The 25,808-nt window shown below is 40.6% G+C and overlaps 1 protein-coding gene across 1 annotated transcript in view; it reads right to left on the bottom strand.

The window, feature by feature from the left end:
* brinp3a.1 (bone morphogenetic protein/retinoic acid inducible neural-specific 3a, tandem duplicate 1) overlaps nucleotides 1–25,808 on the bottom strand; it is a gene marked incomplete at both ends in the record, with an annotated part of 71,883 nt that overhangs the window by 21,823 nt on the left and 24,252 nt on the right. Inside the window, 2 exons of the mRNA XM_083970303.1 lie at nucleotides 18,405–18,589; nucleotides 21,666–21,856. Coding sequence (XP_083826429.1) covers nucleotides 18,405–18,589; nucleotides 21,666–21,856 — 376 coding nt within the window. The remainder of the gene's footprint in view (nucleotides 1–18,404; nucleotides 18,590–21,665; nucleotides 21,857–25,808) is intronic.

Genomic DNA, 25,808 nt, shown 5'->3' with positions numbered 1-25,808 from the left:
AAAAACTCTTCAAATGGCCTCTGCTGATGGTGCAGGGCATAAACAAGTGCCCTGTGAAGAGTTACCACAGGTTTATGGGTAATTATAACACCACATGTTGATGCTGTTTAATTTAGTTTTACACACATTTTTCTCCTGCATAACTGAGTATTATGGGGTGGTGTGTGAAACGGTTTCAAAGGTGTTGCCTGTGGATTAAAATTTCTCTTGTATTCAAAAGTGCTTTTTTTTCTCCTTTTTGTTAAAATCAATGGTGTCCGACACAAAGGTGTGTGATTTGAGCTCAAAGAGTGTGACAAGTGGGGCTTTTTTTTTTCTTTTCTTTTTGGCCCATTTTCACTGCACCTGTGACGGAACTGAAAACACTACAACCACAGTGAGATTACAGCAGGTGTGATTATTGCAATCATGACCAATCAAGCCACTTTCTTTCTTTCTTTCTTTCTTCCTTCCCTCCCTCCTTCCTCCTCCTCCTCCTCGATCAAAGAAGAACACAATTTTCACCACGGTTGTCGCTCACGCTGCTGAGGGAGCGTGTGGACGTTGTAGCCTAGAGAAATAAAAAAAACACACACAACTCTTCCCAGTGGAGAGTGGTGTGTGTCTGTGTGGGAGGTGTGAGAATAAATGACACTCCAAGTGAGCGACGGAGAGACGGAGTGGGTTTAGCACCAGTTTCTCTTCCCTCTTGTACGAATCGAGGAAACGGTTCAGTGACATCCAGCGAGGTGCCAAACAAGTTGGCAGTTGGTGTGTTTGGCTCTGAGAGTGGGTCATCTCGCTGCCTGTCAGACTTATTTATCCTCACAACGCGCTTTATTATTATTATTATCATTAGGGTACTTTTATAGATCTGATAATGCAGCTATATGGATTTAATCACCTAATGAAGATTCTCCTGGTTCCTGGAGGTCGAATGAGACGAGTGGGATTCATTAAAACAATTTGGATCTGGATCTGGATCTGCTCGTGAGGTCTTGGGCCCAGGTGTTCAAAAGTCATCTCATTGGATTTTGGATAAAGGACTTGATCAAATCTTCAAAATGGGGTTTAGGATTCGATTACTTAATCCAGTCTTGGTTTTAATCTGGATCAATCCAGATTATTCTGATCCCAATTAATATTAAAATTGGTCAAATGAAGAACAACATTTATGTATATTGCATCATATTTTCTATGGAGTTTCTATGGAGTTTTTCCTCAGTCGATGTGAGGGTCTAAGGACAGAGGATGTTGTTACGATGCCATGTAAAGCCCTTTGAGACAAACTGTTCGTAAAAATGGGCTATACAAATAAAATTGCCTCGCCTTGCCTTGCCTATTTTTCAACCAATACAGTAAACGTTTGATCATTCAACAAGCAAAGGACACTTTTTTGATGTAGTTTATGTGGGTCAGATCAGGTCTGGCTGTTTAAAAGACATTGAAACTGGATGATTGTGTTGTTTTCTGCTGTTATTTGTTTGTTTCTTCAAATTAAACGTCACATAAATGTCTCATTTTAAGCGATAATCCGGGAAAAGTTTGCAATTTTGCTTTGAACAGCTGGGATAAAAGTAAAGATGGATCACATGATCCTGGATGCTGATTTTTAAAGATTAAACCTTTTGAACAGCCTGGTTTTACACACCTGTTCTGGTCCAGGTTAAAGGTAGAGTAGGAGATCCTGGAAAAACCGGTTCTAACAGGCCTCATTTTGAAAATACACAATTCAAAAAGTCCAAGCTCCTTTCCTCAGACTCCTCTCCCAAGCCACGCCTTCAGAGCACAGGAACACTCAACGCTCGTTCAGCGTGGGGTTCATTCACGTAAAACAAAACATCTAACATCATAATAAACCAAAGAGGACTTCAGTGTGGTAAATTGTATCACTGAGGTTGTCTTTTCCGTGTTGTAACTCGTTGAAGACTCTGAGCGTGTGCACAAAAAGCGATACGTGCAGAGGAGGGAGGGACAGAGATGGCAGTTTGATTGACACATCCAATCCAATTGACTTCAACATGATTGGATGCTGTTTTTACAGGATTGTCCATCCCACAGGTGACTGACTTTTTTCATTTTTGTAATAAAGTATTTAATTTATTGGTTGCAATCGGAGTGTGAAGAGGATTTGGAGCAATTCAGTAAAAAAAAAAAAATGCTCCAGAATAAGATCTCCATCATTACCTTTAACTAACTAGAAGCAGCATCAGCCATGACGGAGTAAGAGAAGAATCTCAGCAGCTGAGCCACAGGGAGACGTCTCTGTCCACCTTTTCTCTTCTTTTCTTTTCTTTTTTTACCAGCTCGTATTTGAAGAGCGGTATGTATACAGAGACCTGTGGACTGTCCAGCAGTGAGATGTGTGTGCACGAATTGTTTGTCTGAATAAACAGTCTGGGCAGTAAACACATCACTGTGTGTGTGCAGAATGGAGGAGCAAATCCAAACAGAACCTGAGCTGAGACAGAAACCCAAATCACACTAATGGAAAAATAAATAAATAAATAAAAATAAAACTTAGAGTCATTTAAGAACTGGATGCTAATGTAGGAAAAGTTTCTAATGACAGGGAAGCTAATAGAGTGTAGAGGACTAAGATAAGGTTTCTTGTCGAGCATCTGTTGCTTGCTTGTATTTACATGTGGGAAAATGAAGTGAACCCGTCGTCCTCGGCTTGTTTTTTTTTTTTTTAATAAGAAAATAAAAAGCCTCTCTTGTGTGCCAGGAGGAAATGATTCTCCGGGACAAATGAAGCTTTTGAAGCTGTTCAGGCAGATGATCCCGGTCCCACTCGACCTGAATGTGTTTATTTCTATTACCAGTTTGTGCGATCTATTAAAACCCGCTGCTGCTGCTGCTGCTGCTGCTCGTTCTCCGCTGGCTTAACTCCAAAACAAACTCTACATTTACATTAATTCTAAATTAAAATGTTGTGATTCAATATGTGGCTTGACTGAATACAATAACACAGAATGATGCCAAGACAAACAACAACTGTTTTGTTTTTTTTCTGCTTCAATTAACTGGAGCTCCAGGGCCACAATCTATGGAAAACAAACCACAGAGTGATGTGTTCAAGGTCCCGCCTTTTGCACTTGTCCAGTGTTTTATTTTAAAGTTTGGCAAGTTTTAATAGGAAGATATTCAGTGGTTTTTACCACCACAATGTAGTTTTATATCAAGGTTTCCTCTCTTCTGACTGGCTGACTGTTTTCTCAGTGATCCAATAAGAGATAGAGTAGATTCTTAGAATAAAACACTCAGGCTGGATTGCACCAACAAGGTTTAATTTTAAAACCAGATTAAATCATGGTTTAAATTTAAATTCTTTAAACCTATTTCAAAATTAAGACAGATTAGATTTAAACCTCCCTTTAAACCTCAGTTAAATTTTTACTCTAAATTAAGTTTAATTTTAATCCTGTTGCACCAGAACTTTAAACTCCAGTTTAAACTGTGATATAGGATTCATTTTAAACTGACAGTGGATGAGGTTTAATTTTTTCAATGGCTGCATTTTTGAGGTGGAGTGAGCAAAATTATGAAGTTCCTTGAGGAAAATTGAGAGACAGACTCTGTCTCTCAATTTTCTCTCCTTTGCTTTGTTTTGTTGCGCAGTTTTACTAATCTCTGATTAGAGCTAATCTTAGATTAAATTAAACCTTGTTGGTGCAATCCAGCCTCAGATAAACCAAATCCTGCATGTTGCTGGATGGATGGTGGGTCCAGGTGATGGTGAGGGGGCGGAGCCTACTGTGACTGCTTTGTTGTGACATCATAAAGTGACAGGAAGTCCTGACGGCTGGTTTTAAGGCTCAGTTTCTGAATACAGGCTGTGTGCATTTCTCTGTGGACTGAGGCTTTGATACTTTCACAGTGTTAATATAGAACCTAGAGCTGCTTTATAATCACACTACACATGGACATCTACTTTTATACTGTATGGAGCTTTAACACAAACATCTACCTTTATACTGTATGGAGCTTTAACACAAACATCTACCTTTATACTGTATGGAGCTTTAACACAAACATCTACCTTTATACTGTATGGAGCTTTAACACAAACATCTACCTTTATACTGTATGGAGCTTTAACACAAACATCTACCTTTATACTGTATGGAGCTTTAACACAAACATCTACCTTTATACTGTATGGAGCTTTAATGTGATAAAAATGACTTAAAGACATCCCAGAATGAGCCTGTGTGGGACTGATTATACTGACTGTGACTGAACTGTATTAAAACCCGGTGACTACTTGATATTTTGGATATTTTCAAGCCCTTTTTCATCTGAAGGTCTTTTGTAGTGACACTGTGCTTTATAAACTTTGCAGAGCCATGCAGAAGTGGGCTGGGTTAGTTGTGCTTAAAAATGAGTTTCTGGGCATCAAGGTCATGCAAACTCGGGTGATTTGCTCTCACGCCACCACTTCACTTTATATTTGGAGAGTAAAGCATTTCAGGGTCTTATTGCTCTTTGCACTCCAGAAGAATTATGTGCAGTGACTTTCTCAGAGTCAAGCAGCAGTGAAACTAACGTCACATGACTTCACATGAAATAAAAAATAAAGAACGTAGAGGAGACTCTGTTGGTGTTGGTCTTTTATCACAGCCAGGTGTAATTAGACAAGTTTTTCAATGACAAATGTGACACAAAAGGAGGAGAAAATAGAACAAAGAGCAGCAAACGTCTGCTGCCATTCCTGGCAGACGTATAAAAGATTAATACTGATGGCACAGGCCAACACACACACACACACACACACAAACAAAAATAAACTAAAAATTCCTCAAAAATGGTCTGGTAATTACCTCCGGCATGGGAAGTCGGCTGAATTAAGCAGAAATTAGACTGTGTCAAAAGAGATCAAAGTGATGTCGCTATTTTTTTTTTTTTTTTTTTTTTACAGGCTGCATAATGATAAGGACAGACTGCATGAAAAAAAAGTATCTTTCAAAATAAATTTTCTCAAATGCTGATCCACTGAAGAAGTTGGCTGAGAACTTGGAAAAGTAAAAAAAAAAAGAAAAAAAAAAAAAAAGTACCGGAGTACCTTCTGAGACCGGCATGAAAAAGATCTCACAACTTTTTGCCGCAAGCTTTGGAAGATGCAACGACGACGGCGCCGAGGCCTCAAAGACACGACTCCAGATTTGTGCTGACAAAACAAGAGATGCACATAAAACAGTGTAAGAGAATCGCTCTTTTTTCCCCTTTGAGCTCACGGTTTGATTGTTCACAATCTCAGCTCAGTCTTCCTTGACAAAAGCCTGATTTAGACCACACATACATTTATATATATATAATAATATAAATCCATCTATCCAGGCTTCACGGGACAGAGAAGATAAACTGCCAACCTGGAGGGAAATCCATCTCCTTTCGCTGTCACTTTGCAAATTATTGCCAAACACCATGACGGTGTCTTCTTTTAATATTTTCCCATAGGTCCAATATCAGTAAACGCATCTTTTAGGTGGATTAATGACAGCAACTGTGGTTTTTCCAGCCGTGAGGGAAAGGACGACTGTTTTTCAGCCGCTGTGGGCAGGAAAATTGTTTTTTTTTTCTTTTTTCTTTTTTCTAACGTCCATCACAAGGTCAGAGAGGGAGAGGGAGAGGAAAAGCTGGGAGCTCCGTCCGTCCGTCGTCCAGTGTCCCTTTCAATATCCTGCTCTGAACTCAGCTGCTGCTTTTCAATTTAAACGTATTAAAATAAAGTCTTTTGAATACAAAGCCATCATTTTAGTCGGGGACCGGCTAAAGTGGGAAAGAGAGAACGTAACTGACTTTTTTTTATTTTTTTATATTATTGATGCGTTAACACAATTAATCAAAATCCGAGGAGCTTCCATAGGGATCCGCAGATTAATTCCTAACACAGACAGATGTCCAACTTAAAGGGGGAAAATTGACCAAATGCAAATCTAAAGATGGGCTTTTCTATGCATAGCAATGAGACCATCTGCAAAAAAGAAGAGCCCAGTGGAGCAGAGCATGTGTGCACAGTCAGCCCGCTCTATTAGAAACCGACCCCCAGAAAGAATTCAAAAGAATATAAATAAATATTTCATAGGTTTACGCTTATTTATTAAGATCCTAATAGGCCGTCGCTGCAAAAAAACACAAAAAAACGGGAGGAAAACATACAAGTTGTTCTAAGAATGTGATATGTAAATGACATGGAGGGTGCAAGGTGTGTGTGTGTGTGTGTGAGGAGGGGGGAGGGGAGGCGATTATTAATGTGCCATAATTGAGAACAAGATAATTGTGCTGACTGTCGGAATAACTAACAGCTGCATTTAATGGAACATTTAATTGCACTTAAAGGCTTTTCCTGGAATAAGCAGCAGCTCCCGGTCGTTCCACGTGCTGCAGACGTGACCCGTTTATCTGCTCATCACACCTGCCTCATGTTTCCATCTACTACGTTGGTAGTGTTTACTGTCTGAACGCTGTTTAACTCTTTAACTTCTCTACAGCCACGTTTACAGGTGCAGTTTTTCTACGACCTGATTATTATCATTCTCATCGTAAATTCCAACTTCATTGCGTGAAATAATATGATCTGATTAAAACGTGCGTGTACATGCATCAAGCAATTCATCTGAATAAATTCACTGTGACATTTGTTGACAACAGTAAAGAATAAGCTTTCCCTTCTCTCTCTACCTGTTGCCTCCTCTGATCAGAACCGACCTGAGCTGCAAACGTTACTGTTGTTTCTGGTTTTTACTCTTTAATGAAGCTGCAGCAGCCACAGCAGTTTATACTTCTCCTGCTGTGATCTACGTGAGGGGGTCGGCTACGGTCGGCAACGCTTCGTTTTGTTTCCCTTCCACCACCAAGAACCAGGAGCCAGTGGATGAAAGTCAGAAGCAGAGACAACTTTGATCAGATTAACCCTTTACATGGATCTTGATCCGAAAATCGACCGGCATAAACCACCCATCTTGAACAGAAAGAAATTTATTTCAGAATGAGCCCGTTTGGATTTAAATTTTGCAATCGACATCTTGTGTCAGCTTTCTGCTACCATCTGTGTTCGGGTCAGTTTTGACCCGTGTTTTAAATCAGCTGTAAAATCCACTAAAAACTTTTTTTTTCATCCAATTTGTTTTTCTTCTCTTGGTTACATTGTTAGACTTCCTATCCATGAAAATATTGGTTTTAATATTTTTTGGTATTGGCCACTGGGCCTTTTATTGTCAGTATACCCCTTGGCTTCAATGTAACCTTCCTCTTGTCAGCTTTCTGCTGCCATATATGGTGTTAGGGTCAGTTTCTCATCTCTTGGTTACATTGTTAGACTTCTTTATCCATGAAAAGGTTGGTTTTGCACTCATGATTTTAGTTTTAACTCTAATAATTGTTCTTATCGTTATAACCGGGTCAAAATTGTAGCCTCGTAAACCAGCTGCTCCCGGAAATGCAATTAATTTCATTTCTGAGGGAGAGTCTGGCCTCATCCCCGTTGTAAGCGTTTGGCCTGAAACTCTCAGAAGGCCGAGCCAATCAGCGTCGCCGCTGTGATTGACACAGCACGTTGGCCAATCACGGACCGACTAGTGCAACGCCCCGTCACTATACCAACTTGCTGATTGGCTGAATGGGGTTGTCTGTCAACGCTACTACTCCCGCCCAGCCCAAACGCTTACAACGGGGATGAGGCCAGACTCTCCCTCAGAAATGAAATGAAATGCATTTCCGGGAGCGGCTGGTTTACGAGGCTATCAAAATTGACCCTAACACCACAAATGTCATAATTTTAACCAGAGTATTTAAGAATTTTGTGGAAAAGTTTTTTTTTTATTTTGTTTAAATAGAGGTTCCTGACAAAGTCAAAAAGCCTTGATGCTATAAACTAATTTATGTGGTACTTTTATGCATTTATTCCTATTTGATCATGGTTATTGTTGTCCAAACATGGCTCATGTCTTCAAAGATGTCTGGTTAGTGTCTGAGCATGGATATCCCAACAATAATTCATAACTTCATACTCAATAAGCAGAATCAAAGGGTGGATGTGGGAGTTGCGTGTCAGTGTTCAGCGTTAACTGACATTTCTAAAAGAAACAACGCCTACAACAATTTGTGTTACATATCATTATTATGTTTATACTCTATCTTGGTGCTTTTGATGATGGCAGCTGTGAAAAAAGTAACCGTTTGCAAAGACATCCATGGTTTTGTTGGCTGCAACGGTCTGGTGAAACATCCACAGAAGTAAAGTTTGTGGCACGACTTCGAGAGCAAACAGAGGAACCGATCTTCTCAAGCTGAATGGACGCAGCCTCCGTGACCGCCGCCATCTCAATGCATCGGCCTAATGTTTTACTATACTCTGGCTTCACTTCAGGAAGACGCACGAGTGGAAAACAACAAGACAAAATGTCAATAAAAAAGCTTCTGGGAGCCTCTTTGAAGACGGTGCAGCAGACTGTCAGCCATATTTATTCCATCAATTGGATTAAGATCTGGTGACGGTTGATGCCGCAGCCTCAGCATGTGGTGTGATTCATATCGTCTTCATTCTCCCGTGCCCCCGTATGAGAGGGGAATCTGCATTTATTCTTCTCTTCTCTTCTCTCCATTCATTTCCCTTTATTTTGTCACCGGTCTGTGTATTCAAGCGGCAAACAAATATTCCCAAGTGGGCCCTGAAGGCATCCTTTTCAGCTTCATCTTACACTCTGTCGCAGAAAAAATGCAGCTCTGCTCCTGCTGCCAGACATGTTGTAGAGGGAAAACACTGCTGCTTGGAGAGCTGACACACTTCCACTCTCAGACAACCCCACACACACACACACACCCCTCCACCCCCCCTTCGGTGCCCAAATGCGATGGCTCAGGACGTGTTGTTTCAACTATTGGAGCAGGTGAGAGCCAGAGCCAGTTTTGGCACCATAACTGGATTAAGCGCTGCACAGCTGCTAGTTTTACTCACTTTCTACATCAGTGTGTGTGTTTGTGTGTGTGTGTGGCTTCGTGTTCCCACTGGAGAGGTTATGCACACACAAGAAGAGACACACACACACACCTCTCTCTGCTTCTGTAAAGTTCAAATTTGTTGCAAGAACAGAAAATAATAGCTGCTGCTGCTGCTGCAAAAGCAAATGCATGACACATAGTAAAACAAAGACGGAGACGCTGAGCTGGGATTCATCACTGTGTGTTCAACATCTCCGTTTCCCTCTGGAGAGGCTGGGATTAAATACACACAGCTGATCAACTGAGCAAAGTGAACGAGATTAAATCGATGAAACAAGTTTGCTGTTGTAACGTCTCAGATTATGTCATTCACAGTGTATCGACTGGCGTGTGTGGCCTCTGCAGCGTTAAGCCTGTTACTCTACAGTAGTCCACTGGCTCTGAGGCACATCCATTATTTAAAAAAATTCACAAGCTTTAATATTATTAGAAGAGCAGTTAGGCTGCAGCATATTTTACTGATGAGGATTCCTCACTGCTGCAAATCCCTCATATGAATAATTTCACAAAAACAGCATAAAATGTCACTTAGCGAGCCGCTGTTGTCAGATGTTTTGAGCAACAATGGACTTTAAATGGCTGCACTTTCTGCCTGTCGGAGAGGGAAGACGGCGAAGAAGAAGGAGAAGGAGAAAAAAAAAGTACAAGATAACATTAATGTTTCATGAAAATCATTGCTCATTTCAAAATTGCCTTTTGCTGCACCTTCAACGACGGTCGTTTGCTTAATCACCTCGGCACGGAGGGATGTGCAAATCCACATTTGCATCTGAGATGCATTCCCGCCTGTTTACTCAGTCTTTGAGGATTTCAATGCATGTTTTAAGACCACTTTGTTGCACTGGCTTACACTCTAATATCAACCAGCGAGGGATAAGCTTATAAACTATGAGCAGGAAGAAGGGGAGAGGGAGAAAATAGCATCAGAATGAGATTATTGTGTGCCCTCATAGAAAAAAAATAAAGCCATTCAAAGCCACAGGGGAACAGAGGGGAACCTTTCCTCGAAGAAAGTGGAATTTAATACAGTGATACAGTGTAGTGTTATGTTCACTGAGTCTTTTTAAGGGAAAGTGAGTTATGCTATTTTACAGGAAGTCCCAGCCACTTGAGAAAGGGCAGAGAGAGAGAATAAATCTGATCCTGTGTATTTATTTCTCCTCTCCAGCCTTTGCTTCTTTTACCCTGCTGCAGATTAAAGGTGGAGAGTAGAAAGTCCAATGTCTCTTTTTTGTTAAACAGCAGCTCTGGGTTTTATATTAATGCTGTGAAAGTATCAAAGCCTCAGTCCACAGAGAAATGCACACAGCCTGTATTCAGAAACTGAGCCTTAAAACCAGCCGTCAGGACTTCCTGTCACTTTGTGATGTCACAACAAAGCAGTCACACTAGGCCCCGCCCCTTTACCACATGGACCCACCATCCAAATCTTTGCAAGATTTAGTTTCTCTGATTGTTTTACTCTGAAAATCTGCTCTATTTTTTTATCGGATCACTCAGAAAACAGTCAGCCAATCAGAAGAGAGGCTCAGATCCTCCCCTTTTTTGATTGGTTCACTGACTGGCTCACAAAATATCTGCTTATCAGGACTTACTAAACTTTAAAATAAAATATTGGACAAGTGTGGGACCTTAAACGCATCAGTGTGTGGGTCATTTTTCCACAGACTGTGACCCTGAAGCTCCATTTCATTAAAGCAGTCTTCATAAAAAAAAGTTGCTGTTTTTCTTCCTGTGACTTTGTGATGTCACAACAAAGCAGTCACCAAGCCCCGCCCACCACATGGACCCCACCACCAACTAATGCAGGATTTGGTTTACCTGAGTGTTTTATTGTGAAATTTGCTCTATACTGTACATTTCTTATTGGATCACTTGTAAAACAAGTCAGCCAATCAGAAGAAAGACACACAGCCTCCTCTCTCTTCTGATTGGCTGACACCGACCTGCGCTACATGTCAACTAAAGGGAAACCTGTGGCTTCTGTTAAAGGTTGGATGAGTTGAATATGGAGAAAAGAAAACAGAGGGACATTTATCTTGCTTTCTGAATAATGAAAATGCTAAAAAAAACACACAAAAAAATCAGCTTGTAATGAATTATTTACCAGTGCTCTTGATAACAGCGTCCAGAACACTTTTTTTTTTTTTTTTGGTTTGGTTTTGTTTTATTTATCCTTCCATCAAACTGCCCTGAACTCAGAGAGCTGCATTCTGCTGCTGCGACTGTTCCTTCGCATAGACATTATCTGATTTCTGAAGCTCCGGTTTTACTTGTGTGGTTTTCTTTTCTTTTTTTATTCCTCTCTCTCTCTCTTTATTATTTTTTTTGCGACGCAGACAAATGAAGCGTGGCGCTGCATGACTGACTGAGCACTCAGGGCTCGCACGGCAAATTGGGTCAAACATTCCTTATCACTTCTCCTCCCCGTCAATGATATTCTCCTCCCAACTTTGGTTTAATGAATCTTCAATACGCAGCCATGGCCCGGGCTGCAGAAATCAAAAAAAAGAAAAAAAGAAAGAAATAAAAAAGGTAAGCGCATTGATTGATGCAGCATTTCCTGTGTACCTGCAGCATCCCGGGCTAAAAGGTAAATGCTAAATAAGGCCTGTCTGTCCTCGTCTCATCTCTGCTGTTCAGTCGCATGACACCTTAACTCATACCGCAAAACGTTTGACAAATGACGGAGGCTCTCAAAGGAAATTACTGAAATGGAAAGGCTGATTCATCACACTATGAGGCAGCACAGCCATTTTTCCCTCCACTTCCACCACCACCACACTCCGATCTCTTCTTTTTTTCTTCCCTGTCTTTGATTATTTTCCAGTGCTCCTGTTCCTTCAGGCCAGACATTTCTACCATTTAGACTATGTTATCTCTTAAAACCAGGGGACCACTGCGCCTCTTAAAGGCGGCTTTGTTTTGGCATCCGTCTTCATTGGGGTGAGGTTAAAGAAAAAAAAGAAGAAAAAGAAACCCATGTTTGGAATTAAAGGCTGCTGACGCTGTGAATATTTTACATCAGTCACCTGAAAATGCCTTACAAACAAATGTACTACCCCAGAGGGCTTATTCTCCATTCATCTCAATCAGAGGGGTTTTTAGCAGGACTCGGGTTCAGTGGCGACTGCCAAATCAGCTCAACGTCCTCTCTTGCCAATTCACTTTAGAGAATGTACAGTCCTGTCTCTGATGGGGCTCTATAGTGGAGCATCAATAAGGACAAGTCCATGAAAAATGGACTGTGGCTCAGGGAAAAAAAAAAAAAAAAAAGGCCAAACAATCTGCAGCCACACACACGGTCAGAATTAGGGAAATTGACGCTGATGTTTCTTCTTCTTTTCGAGTGCGGCTCTGTATTAAGAGGCTCCTCTGGCTCCTCCGCGCTCACTGCAGACGACTTTATGTTTGTTTTTTTTTAAGTTACGCTCCCGTCGCTGCAGAGTCAGACCACTCCAGCAGCAACGTACAAACAAGGCAAAGTAGTTTTTAGAGCAGGCGTCACCATGTCCTCCTGTAAATGCAGCCAAGCGCTTTCACATTTCACATTTGATTTACGATATAAACTTAAATCAGCCCCAGTTAGAAATTAAATGTGGTTAATGCAATAGTGACATAACATACTGTAGCATTCATTCAAGTCCTAATTAATTCTGGACGGAAAACTTTGTGGACTTTGAAGAAGCAAACGACGAAGTGGAAAAGCAATTAGTCTTCTAATTGGCCGGTCTTTTGACAAAGTTAATGAATAAATGTGTTTTCTTTTTTAATCAAGCAAAAATGCTGCATGTATTAGCTCCACAGACGGGATATAAAGATGGTCGCAACCTCTATTACGTTATGATTGTCCACCCTCACTATCTTGGCAGCGCCTGACGCTGGCTGGTCCAAAACGGTGGAGAACGTGGAGACGAGACGCCGGCGAATGTTTGTTCTGCTGGAACTTCTTTCTTGGTTTCTAGAAGACGTTTCTTCTTATCACATCTCTAATCCGAAAAGCTTCTTCAGTCCTGCAGAAACGTCTTCAAGAAACCAAGAAAGAAGTCCAGTCCAGCTTCATTTCAGCACTTTTTAAAGACAACGATGACCTGGACAACTGAGAACCTACACATGGAAATCACACGCTCATCCACGTGTCACTCAAAGTGACCACGCCCTCAATTATGCAGAACTTTAACAGGTGAGTTACATTTACTACAAAGTTACGGTCCGCTCACTTCCGGTTGTCAACTTTATCATAGCGCTTGCTGTATTTAGATTACATATAGCCTATCACTTTTACACCTAACTCTCTCATTCTACATTCATAGTTATGTTTGTATGTTGTATAGTCAGTTCAGTTGTCGAAGCGTTTTTAATCATTGATCGCATCTTGCTGTTAGCCGCTTGGCTAACTAGCATACTGGCTAAATGACAATTAAGGCTAAATAAAATTACATACAACACTTTCATTCTTCATTCCTGTTTGTACATATTGTTACTAGTCGGTTCCGTTTGCATTTTTGTTTATAGTGGTCGAAGCGTTTTTGACCATTTAATCATTGATCGCATTTTGCCGTTAGCCGCTCGGCTAACTTAGCCTACTGGATTAGCCTGCCCTCTTCAAGTTTATGACGAGGGCAACCAGCTCTACAGAGTTTATAAGGACTTTGTTTTTTTCAGCCTCTCTTTGCTCTCTCATTTTCAGTTGATGCTCAGCTGAGAGCTTCGTGGCAGGTTAAGCTAACGCTACGAACTACTAGATCGATGATTGACAGTTTCATGTTGTAGTCTGATGTTCAGATGAAACTATTTTATAATACATCACACAGACCTCTGGGAAAATCATGGACATTTTCACTGTTAAGTGAAATTTAAATGACCAAATGTCGCCAGAAAGCAAACAAACAAAACAAATTAGTCCCAAATGAAACTCATCTCATCACTGATGGTCTTCATGTTTGTCATACGCAGAGAAAAGGAGGTACGTGGTTTTCACAGGATGGAGTGTATTAATGCTGCTATAATAATCACATTTGTGTTTTCTTATAATTGTATTTCTGACACCTGAGCTCTGACAGCTCTTCCACTCTTCCTTCAGTTTTTGTTATTTCAGATAAGTGCTCTTTTTTCTTTTTTAATATTGCACGTTTTCTCTATTGCACCACTGTCTCAAGAGTGAAGCAGAGGTTTTTACCCACAAGTCAGTGCAGGAAAGAGACAGTTCCCAGATCAGCTGAGACAGGCCCCACACTGTGGTTCATATTAAAGCAATAACTGCGGATCCATTAGTCAGATCAGAGGTGTTTGTTCCCGATACATCCAGTCCCATAACTCCCACTGCAGAGACAGGTGTAATCACAGCACACAGCCCATGATAAACAGGAAGCTGACAGTGTCTCAGATGGCTGTTGTTTTTTTTGCAGGTTGCCGATTTTACCGACATTCAGCGACGTTAATCTGTTGTTTACCACGAGCAAATATAAACACATTAAAGCCATGTGAAGAAACAGATTCCTGGGAACGCGCAGAGGATTCAGTCTGAGGCGCGAAGGGCAAACTCAGCCGATTCAATTCATTCTGCTTGATAACAACTGACAGAGTGATGAATGAACACTCCCCGAAGGTATTAAGCGGTAAAAAAGATGCAGGGTGATATTTACATCATAAGCATATTTTGATATGCATAGTGGTGCTGTTCCGCGTACACATATATAAATATATATATATAAATATACACACACCCGTGAATGCACATGAAGGAGCGAGGAGAGGGGGAAACAATGCTGCTGCATGTTTACTCCAGTGTCACGTTAAAACCTTTATAAATAAAGCGTGTGCAATGAGGTTAGAGAGGGTTAGGCGGAAAAACAGATCTGTAATCAGCCAGCTAAATAAGGAATTTCAAGTCAGTCAGTGTATTTGTGTATTTGTTTATGTTACGTGTTATGTAGCTGCAAGACAATGGTTTTTAAAGGGACAACCAGGAGTTTGTATTTGGTTATAAAAAAGTCTCATATTAAAGGGACAACGAGGAGTTTTGGAAAAGCAAAGTGTTTTCTCACTACATTTATGAGCCTCCGCGCGCACCGTGAAATTCTTTGACCGGCGCAAGACAGACTCATGTTTTCATTCATCAAGAATTAATGTCAGAGGTTCGAAGACGATCACATACCGTCGTAGTTCCGACAATAAACGGCGATTGGGCTGCGTTATTCTCATGACTCGCCACGAAACCGAAAGTAAAGAAACGCTGGTCGGCTCGACCAGCATTTCCACCACCACTAATAATAACAAAATAACGATAGAGACAAAACGATATATTTATCGAAAATGGGCCCATTAACAAGTGTGGGTAGCGTAGATTCATCCACATTAATATGATAGTTTTTTATTGCCGATGGAGAGACTCCTCGTTGTCCCTTTAATGTGGATGAATCTATGTTACCCACACTTGTTAATGGGTCCATTTTCGATAAATATATCGTTTTGTCTTTATCGTTATTTTGTTATTATCATTTAGTGGTCTGCTCGCCCAACATTTCCTACAGTAGTTTCGGTTTCGCGGACGCTGCCCGGCGGGGCATGGGAATAATGCCGCCGAACTCTGGTGCAGTCGGTCCATGGTGTGCACCACAAAGTTTGAGCCTGAGTCATGCAAACATGATGTAGGCTATTGCACATCTTTTTCTGGTCAGTCGTCATGGAAATATAACACTCTGCCAGTGGTGCGGACCAGTTTGAAACCAGAGTGAATGTGAATCGTCCCCGCTGAGAAATGGAACAACGTATCATGTTCGTATCTGGTGCGCATGCAGACCCTTGGTTCGCAATTTAAGAAGCTGTTGAAGCCCAGTGGAGCTTAAATACTTGAAAGTTTGATGTGAAACACTTTCTTTTTTTATAAAGGTGGTAGGTGGAGTATCGAGAAATTCTCTGGTGTTGGTGTCGCCTCAGGAAAGGCTAATGATGCTGCAAGATTTAAGACCTTTGTCCATTTTTGTTCTCCAGAGAAAATACAGTTGATGTTAAATGATGCTTCACTACATCATAAAGCAAGAAGACAGAATCACATGTAAAGTTTTTTTCCCCTGGTGCTCAGGAGTCTGTCAGAGCGAGGCAGTGAAGAGATTTGTCACTGAAATGATCTAAAACCGAGTTTCTTTGAACACAAACTTTAAAACTTTAAAACACAAATAGAGCTTAAAAGGAAATTCTGATTTTTTTTTTTTTTTTCAGTTTCAGTTTGAGGCGACTAAACATAAGAGGCTAAAAGAACTAAAATCAAGAGTGTGGAGTGGAAAGAAAAGCTTCTTGGCTCATGGGTTTTCATGAAGAAGGAAATCTAACTGTCCCACGCTGGGGGGGGGGGGGATCCGCAGCAGTGAAGATGTCATGAGACAAAACACACAGAGATACTGAGTGTTTCAAGTGACTGAGAGAGAAAACTAACTTTTATCTGTGAATCTGTGCAGCAGCAACTTTAAAAGGCCGGTTTTTATTCTAATCAACTCGGATCAAATACTGATAATAGTTCAATTAACAAGTGACTTAGATGTAATGTTTGTTAGGGTTCAATTAAAATCACAATAAAAGGAGGTTGTGGTTGAAAAAACGTTCAAATCTAACTTTATTTATACACGATCCTCCAAGTTAACATATGCACAACAAGAACAAGAAGAAAAACCTATAGATATAGGACCAAATATATAATAGGTGTAAGAGAAGAGGAGGATAAGGACATATAACCAATTTAATTATAAAAGGTGTTCTCTGCCTCTTTAAATAACTTTCCCATATTAGCTCTGCTCCTCAGGTTACCATGGGTAACCTCTGTCTTTCTGGCTTTAATATGTGATGCTTTGAAGTCCACTCCCTCTGAAGTGTTCATTAATTAAAAAAAAAAAAAAAAAAAAAGTTTATCAGTCCTCATGGAGGCTCAGAGGACTGAGATTGCCTTATGTTCTGTAAAATATGTTTTAATAATCTGCAGCAGAACGATAGCGTGCGCCACTGAAGGGCCGATCGCTGGGTCGTAAACTGCACACACACTAATTGTTAGCTAGTGTTAAGTACTTGGCAAGTACTGACCATTGTGCCATTGTGTAATTTCCTTAATTTGTTCCAATACTTATTCCCACAGGAGACCACGAGCGCCATTATTATTATTATCTCATTCAAAATATACAGTAGCACATAAACACCTGTTAGTCTGAGTCAATGACTCGCGGTCTATGAATCACAGATTTTAAAATCACAGCAGGAGTTTCGTGTTTCCTGAGTGCAATTGTTGCTACAGTTCCTGTTGGCTGATGGCTTTTTATTTTGACATAGATGCTGGCTATAGTTGATTTTTATTTTTATTATTTTTTACTTGACACCATGATTGTTGCAGTGATGCATATTTAGATTGTTTTCTACAGTGTATAGTGTCATTATTGTTCAATTTTGGGTATGATTTGGATAATTAGGGGTCATGTGACCAGTTGGCATTTGAGCACACGTGTTAATGATTTGTCAAAATGTCTCATTTCTAGTCCAAACTAATCTCTTTGCACTTAAAGTAAGACTCATCACCTAAAAATAAACTTGTTTTTAGATCATTTTCACTTGTTTCTAACAAATTTCCACTTGAAATAAGTAGAAAAATCTGCCAGTGAAAGCAAGTTTTTTGTGCTTGTAATAAGAAAGAAAAACCTGCCCCACTATCAGATTTTTCTACTTATTTGAAGTGAAAATATGCTTGAAAGAAGTAAAAAAGTGTCTAAAAACAAGCTACTTTTTATGTGATGAGTCTTATTTTAGGTATAATGAGATTTGTTTTGACTAGAAATAAGACAAATATTCTTTTTGCAGTGCGTGAAGCGAACATGATGATGCTGAAAGTGAAAACGCTCTTTATAAATAGTAAAGTCTATGTCTGTGTGCGGTGCTTTGTCTATTTCAAAGTGATATTATAGTGTTTGTGAGTATTAATAAAGTGGTTTAAAGACGGAGTCATGAATTCATTTGCAGAGATGAGGAAGAAGAAGAAGAAGAAGAAGGAAAAAAAAACTGTGCCCTGATTGGACGGAAAAAAACACTGAAGCTTTTCTCATTAAGACGAGCAGAAACCTGCTGATGTAGACTTCCTCCTGCTCAGACTCTAAACTGGCTGAGATTTCATTATTTCTTCAGCGAGAGCGTTAAAGCTAATCCAGACCACTTCTTTAAGTCGAATCATTATGTTTATCGACTGAGACAGAATCTAATTTGCCGTAATCATAAGTGTAAAAAAAAGAAAAAGAAAAGATCCAACGATGAGAGGTATTTTGAATCTTTGGCAAATGGGATTTTTTGTTTTGTTTTGTTTTGCTTTTTAATTGTTATGCAGAAACAGCAGGCTGTGGCGGTGGCGGTGGCGGTCGGTGTTGTGTGTTGTGTGTTGTGTGTTGTGTTACCTTGATGGCGGTGGAGGCGATCTGGATGTGGTGCAGCTTGTGCAGCGTACTCTCCCTGTCGATGAAGTAGGAGGCGGCCAGCTGGTGCAGAGCCTCCAGAGTCACAGCTGTGCCGTTGGACTCGCTGACTTCGGTCGTCCGACTCAACTTCCGCTTGTCCACAAAGATCATTAGTGACTCTTCCCCTGCACACACACACACACACACACACACAGAGAGATAGGTACACAAACTTCAGTTGTGACTAGGGTTGCAAAGGGGTGGAAAATTTCCAGTAAATTTCCGGAAAATTCCCAGAAACTTTCCATGGGAAATTAAGCTGGGGAATTTTGGAAATATTTCAAATTGGAAACTTTCCATGGGAATTATGGGAATTATAGGAATTTATGGGAATTATTGGGAATTTATGGGATTTAACTGGAAATTGGGGGTAATTTAAACAAAAATGTATCATATCCAAACATAAATGTAAATACTTTGTTTTGTCATAAGCAGACATCCATGCAAAATAATACAATTAAAAAACATGACATTTCAACAGATTTATTTGTGAATAGAACTTTATCAAGTTTCAATTCTTGTATGAACAATCAATTCTTCTACTGAACCACAAAAACATGAATGTTGAGTAAAATATTACTCACCCTCACCAATCAATTTTGTAATTATTTTGGATATATCCCCGTTTATTCCCATATATTCCCGTTAATTCCCATATATTCCTGTTAATTCCCATGGAAAGTTTGCAACTGTGACTCACACACACACATACATGCATACAAAATGTTCTCTGTTGCGTGGTGGTAAATATTAACCACTGAACACCTGCCAGCGCTCGTCGTTACACAATCACACAGGCAGGAAAACAGAAGATGTGAGGGTGAAAACCTGCTGCAGCCTCCACTCATCTCATCCTGTGTGTGCAAATTCAGGGACAATAAATCTCCCTGTGTTAGTGCACGGAGGCGGGTGGGGGGTGTGGGGGTGGAGGGGAGGATGGGGAGATCGTCTCTGAAGGCGAAACAGAGCCAAAAGCTGTGAGAGGACGGATGGACTGACAGATGTTAGAGGGAGCGACGGATCAATGGGAACATCCTGTCCAACAGCGTCGTCGACTTTTTACAGGCGACGACGTGCTTTGCTTTTCATTTGAAGAGAGAGACACTGAAGTTTCGCATCACGCAGCACGTTCACTTCACGCCGGGGAGGAGGGGGAAGGGAAGGGTTAACGCTCGTCTCCAGGTAGATGAAGTGAGATCTAACGGGTTCATTAGCGAGCTTCAGAGGTGCTGCTGGGGATTATAGCGAACTCTGCTAACTGTCAAAGAGAGGAATTAAAGAAGCTGATAATAATAATGATCATATCTCTGTATCATACCTGAAATTTGCTTTTTACTTTAATTGACACGTCAGTGAACAAATCCACAGGTTTTTTAATGTCGTGGCATCTTTGTACCCAGTGTTCAACAGTTCAGATGTAAAATTATTTTGTGTTTTTGCCACATAAAGAGCTTTAACCCCTCCAGGATGTTCGATCAGATCATGTGATGCTGCAGCGTAACCAAACTCAAGGTCACCTGGAGCTTGAAAGTGCAGACACTCTCTCCTAGTCTTTCTGTTTGATGTTGATAGATAATAAAACCTGAGATAACCTGACATTTTTATCCTTTTAGAATTTTTTATCTAATGATTGTTATTAAATATGAACTTTTAGCTTTCATCATATCTTTCAAAAAGTTAGGGATGTTTGGCTTCTGGATTCAATTTCAGAATGCACCTAAAATGCACTATAACCTTTTACAGGTGAACTTAATTTAACCTTCTCTAAACTTTTGAATGCACATGTCCAGTTGTTCAATGTTTCAGTCCTTATTGAATAACATGATGTTCTCTAACAAGGTGATTAACCTCAAACATCACCAGCACCGTCTGATTTAGTGGTTCAGTCGTCATTGAACCACTAAATGTTCTGGTTCAGTGACAGTTTGTATTCAGTCCTCTTCTCTCTCCCTCTCCTCTCCACCATGTTCACATGTTGACATCATGAGACCAAGACAACACTTTGATCAAACTGATCAAGTTATTGAGAGATTGAGATTTTTGTTGCTATAGCCACCACTGTTGTTAGCTTTTGTTTGAGATAAAGAAATTACCATTAAATTGCATGATAGAATATCACTGTAGTATGAACCTTTTATAGGGAGATTCTTGTCAAATATCCTTAACTTTTTGTGAGTAGTGTGTTGTCTGTTTTTGTATTGTGTGTCTTGCATGTGGACCTGAGTCTGTAATAAAGTTAAACATAACATAATTTGATAGCACAAAAATATTCATCCAAGTGTAAAAATGGGAAAATGGGCCGGCGTCGCGTTTCTGCCCATATAGTATTTGTCAATTCTTGTCATTTTACAAAAAGTGGTGGAATCAGCCGATACTCCTCGATGTGATTTGTATATTTTTGGGTCCAATACATTAATAAAATAGATTAAAATGAAAAAAATATATATTGTGAGATCTTAAGAGGCAAAATTGAAAGTATCCAAAACAGGCAGAGCCCTAAAGGGTTAAATGTCATGAAGACTTGTCTATAATGTGAAATGTTAATTGAGGTCAGACTTTGCCTGCTGCTCTCTGCTCTCTGCTCTCTGCTCTCTGCTCTCTGCTCACACAGCGCTCAGGGTTTTGTCTTTTGTAATCTATTTTAAATACTGTCTGTTTCCACCGGGGCTTTGAGAGTTTATACACCAGAGAGACCAGAGATGAAAAGAGCCAGCGGAGGAGCTGGGAGGAGACGGAGCAGCAGATAGCCACGGGAGCTCGGCTCAGCATCACTCGCATCTATGAAAAAATATAATAAAATAAAATCTGCGTATTTCATGTTGTCAAACTCGTCCAAACATGAGACTTTTCTGTGTTGAAACAGAGAATATGAGCTTAAACAACCCCGAAAAAAGAGGGAGAAATCGGACCTCGCTCACAGCTGGGCTAATATTTGGTCAAATATTTAGTTGTTTGAGAACAACGCACAAAGATTTAGAGCTCCAGAGACGATTAAGAGGCGGGCTTTGGGACAGATTACTCCTTTAAGGCCTTTGTTTGGCAGCTGACGGCCTGTGACAACAAGTGAGCAGGTTTCTGGAAGACGTCCTGTGGTGAAACGGGGGCCAAATGTTTGCCCCCCCCCCCCCCCGTCCCCTGGTCTGTAAGTCAATAAAAGCAAAAAAAAAAAGGTAAAAACCACCTCTCCTCTGCTTCATTTACCTCCCAGTGTGGCGGAGAGCAGGAAGTGCGTCCCGTATTTCCTGATGATGTTGTCGGTGATGGCGCTGAGACTGGGCCGCCTGCCCAGCTGCCTGATGGTCTGGAGGAAGTCGGGGTCCAGCGGCAGAGAAAAGCCATTGTTCTCTTGTCTCTCGAGGGCCAAGCTGTTCACCTTCCAGCGGCCAAACTCCCTGCAATGTCACACAAACACATGTCCGTCGTCAGCAAAGGACACACACACACACACACACACACACACGTACATGCACATGAGAGGACACAGGTTGTAACGGATCAGCGTGTTTCTATCACTGTCAGACATTTATCTATTTGAATATTTTATTTTGCAGTTTTCACTTATGCAACAACAGCTCGACTCATTCCCACTTAATTACACAGTTAACCAAGGACTGAGGTAAAAGAACAACAACAGTAATTAAACAGACAAAGTGGTTTAAATCATAAAGACCAACAAATGAACAAAACAAATGAAAATAATAATAATAATACAAAATTTAAAAAAAAATAGAAAAAGATTACATAGTGACACAAGTGTCACTAGGACACCTTAAACATCGTACCTGGGTGTTAACATCGATTTACAATTGAACCAGTTCAAGGCTTACAGAGAGTCCACAGCTGTTCGGGTTAAAGGGATAGTTCAACATTTTGGCAAATTGGCACATTACCATAACCCCTATACTATAGGGGTTATGGTAATGTGCCAATTTGCCAATGAGTTTGATGAGTTTGATGAGGGAAACCAAGAAATCCCATTAGCCTCTGTAGCGTAGCTCTGAGCAGCTCACGGCTCTGCTCCGCCGTTCTAAAAATAGCTTGCACCGACAATTAAAGGTAACGAACCTACTGCTATGACTATAGGGCTTATAGTCATAGCAGTAGGTTCGTTACCTTTAATTGTCGGTGCAAGCTATTTTTAGAACGGCGGAGCAGAGCCGCGAGCTGCTCAGAGCTACGCTACGGAGGCTCATTATGGGATTTCTTGGTTTCCCTCATCAAACTCATCAAATACACAATCCAACAACTCCACAACGCTCTGGTGGACAAGTTGTGACCTGCACAATAACAGAATGTTACCAGACAGAGTTGTTTTAGAGGTAAATTCATGCAAAACCGCTGATGCGCGTTGCCTTCAGGGACAGTTTTTCATCAAGCAGTCTCTGTATTTACCTCTGAAACAACTCTGTCTGGTAACGTTGTGTTATTATCTCATAGTGTGGTGAATGTGCAGGTCACAACTTGTCCACCAGAGCGTTTTGGAGTTGTTGGATTGTGTATTTGATGAGTTTGATGAGGGAAATCAGGAAATCCCATGAGCCTCCGTAGTGTAGCTCTGAGCAGCTCACGGCTCTGCTCCGCCGTTCTAAGAACAGCTTGCACCGACAAATAAAGGTAACAAACCTACTGCTATGACTATAGGGATTATTATGGCAATGGGCCAATTTGCCAAAATGTTGAACTATCCCTTTAATGTTTCTACAGTATATTCAATAAAAGGTTGTCAGGTCTTTAAAAGGGTGTCGTATCTGTTTAGATTAGATTTAGATAATTGCTTCCACCTTCCATACAGCCTCAAGAAATCTGTCATTTTACAAATGCGACATCAAAAGGACCACAGGCGTGTATCCTCAACCATACATGTACTGCACATACATTCACATACATCCCCGCATTTATATACCCACAAAGAAAACCCTGCACAATATGTTTCCCATTACATAAGTGATCTTCTCTAAGGGCAAAAAGCTCATCATTTCTGATATCCATTTGGATATATAGAGGGAGGAATCTGACTTCCAGGTAAATCTGGAAACAGTAAAAGCTCTATCAGTGCATTTCCTTAGTTTCAAGTCTATTACATTTCCTAAAAGACAGAGTCCTGGATCTAATGGAATCGGTGTATCCATGAGTTTAGTCAGTCCGTTGCATACATCATACCAAGTAGTAGTAAAAAAGACTTTAGTACAACTTTAGTACATTGCCATATGCAGACTGTCAGATATTTATATCACAGACGAAATAAAAACACTGATCTGAACAGTTGCTTCCTGCTTCTGGAAATAAGAACCCTAACTCTTAACCCAAAATACTATTGGGGCGGTTTTTCCAGCCGACAGGCCGCAGCTTGCCCGTCGGAGGAGGCTCATCTTCAGATCTGTTCCTCGCCGAGCCTTAAATACGCCGTCCGTACGACCTCTGAGTGAATCTCTGTGCGCCGCTCTTTGAAAGGGCGAACGGCCTCACGCTGCTTTCCACCTACCATGCAGCTCGCAGAATTGCTTTGCACCATGGTGGAAAAACATTGTGTTTCTCCACCGACCATTTTAAATAATAGCGCAATCTTTTCTCATCTCCAGTCACTTTTTTTTTTTCTTTTTCTGAGGCTGTAATCATGGACGGAGTCTTGCTGCTTTCTGAGGCGTTTGATATTCAGCCCGGCCTTGGAGCGCACGGCGGCTGCCTTTATCTACCAAGAGCAGACTGAGTGCTGCTGCTTGATGCATAGATTAGCTCTATTCAAATACCGCTGGTAATAAACACGCTGCTACCTCAACCTAGCAGGAGGGAGAGAGGTGGGGGGGGGGAGTGAAGACCTTTTCATTCTCTGTTGGGTGGGAGGTTGACTTATCTGCTGGGACGACGCGACACTTACATGTAAAATTGCACGTTTCACGCACACGACGGCGATATGTCAAAAGGAAAAAAGAAAGATCAGAAACACACAGGTGGAGGTGGAGCTTCCCTCTCAACAGAAAAAACAAACCAAACAAAAGCTGCTGAATTTTCCACTAAAAAGCTGCTAAAGCCGAGCTGCTAAATCAATGCAGAGATAAATGATGAACAATAAGAGGCGTGACTCAGGTGGCCTTGCACCACCTGAGACGCAGCGAAGAGACGAGGACTTGAGTTTAGACTTGATTAGAGGATAAACAAAAAGACATTATATAACACTGCATTATTCCTGTGTTCATCCACCACTCCTCACCACTTGTTTTTCTTTTTTTTTATTATTATCTTGATTTAATCATGCGCTGATGCAGAATGGGAGATGCCGTAACAAGACAGACTGCAATTAAGATATCAGTTTTAGCCTGAATTTAGAGGATAAAGGCTGTTTGAGGCCAGAAAAAGGAGGAGGAGGAGGAGGAGGAGGAGGAGGAAGAGGGGGGCACATTGTGGTGCAGAGCTGCCCATTACTCACAGTGTCTCTGGTCTGAGTCCAGCTCTGGACCTTTGTTACGTGTTGTACTCCGTCTCTGTCACCTCATTTCCTGTCATCAGTCTGCTTTCCCCACTCTTTAATTAATGCACAGAATGCTGCCAAAAAACCTAAATATTATATAAAAAGGCCAGGACGACAATAACCTACAAACTGTTGTACAACGATGAAGCTGTGTGGACGGAGTGATTATTGAAGGTTAAACAGAACTTTTCTGTTCAGAATTAGTCATGTGATTTTTTTCCTTTTTTCTTTTGCTTTATTCAGTCCTTCCTGAAAAAGGTTTTCTTAAAAATGTGATGAACTATTCCAGGTATTTCTGCAATTTTATGCAATACACTTGCAGGAATTTGCTAAAACAAGAACTTGCAGAAAATGTGACTTTATGAAAAAGAAGGAAAAAAGCGATGCCCTGACTTTCTATGATATGCAATCTGGCGTACTACATCAGAGAAAATGCTGGGAATATTAAAATCTCACCTTGTTTTGTTTTTTTTTAAACTTCAGTAACTCAAATTTACAAAACATTCCTGGGTTATTCCGCAATCTTTTGCATTTATTTGTGTTGGTAAAGAGACTCTGCTCGAAGCTTTTCTGTTTTGTTTATCGTATCGTGCGAGGCAATGATGTTTCATGTCGTATATATTCCCAAGGCAACAAGGGGAAAATGGCTGCTCCTGTGTGAAGTGAACTTGCAACATTTTTCAACTTTCTGCAAAGATATTTGTGACTCTTTTGCGATAAAAATGCAAAGGACTACGATATCATGCAAGATCTTTTTACAGCGAACGTGTGGCACTTTTTAAAAATGTGACCTCTGCATTATATGAGATTATGCAATTGCATTTTTCTGGAGGAACTGATTAATACGAAGCACCTTGATGTGTCAGGTATTTTTGCAT

This window comes from Trachurus trachurus (assembly GCF_905171665.1).
Source record: "Trachurus trachurus genome assembly, chromosome: 4".
NCBI lineage: Eukaryota > Metazoa > Chordata > Actinopteri > Carangiformes > Carangidae > Trachurus > Trachurus trachurus.
Note: the sequence above shows the minus strand (reverse complement) of the source record. Positions and strands in the feature narration are given on the sequence as shown.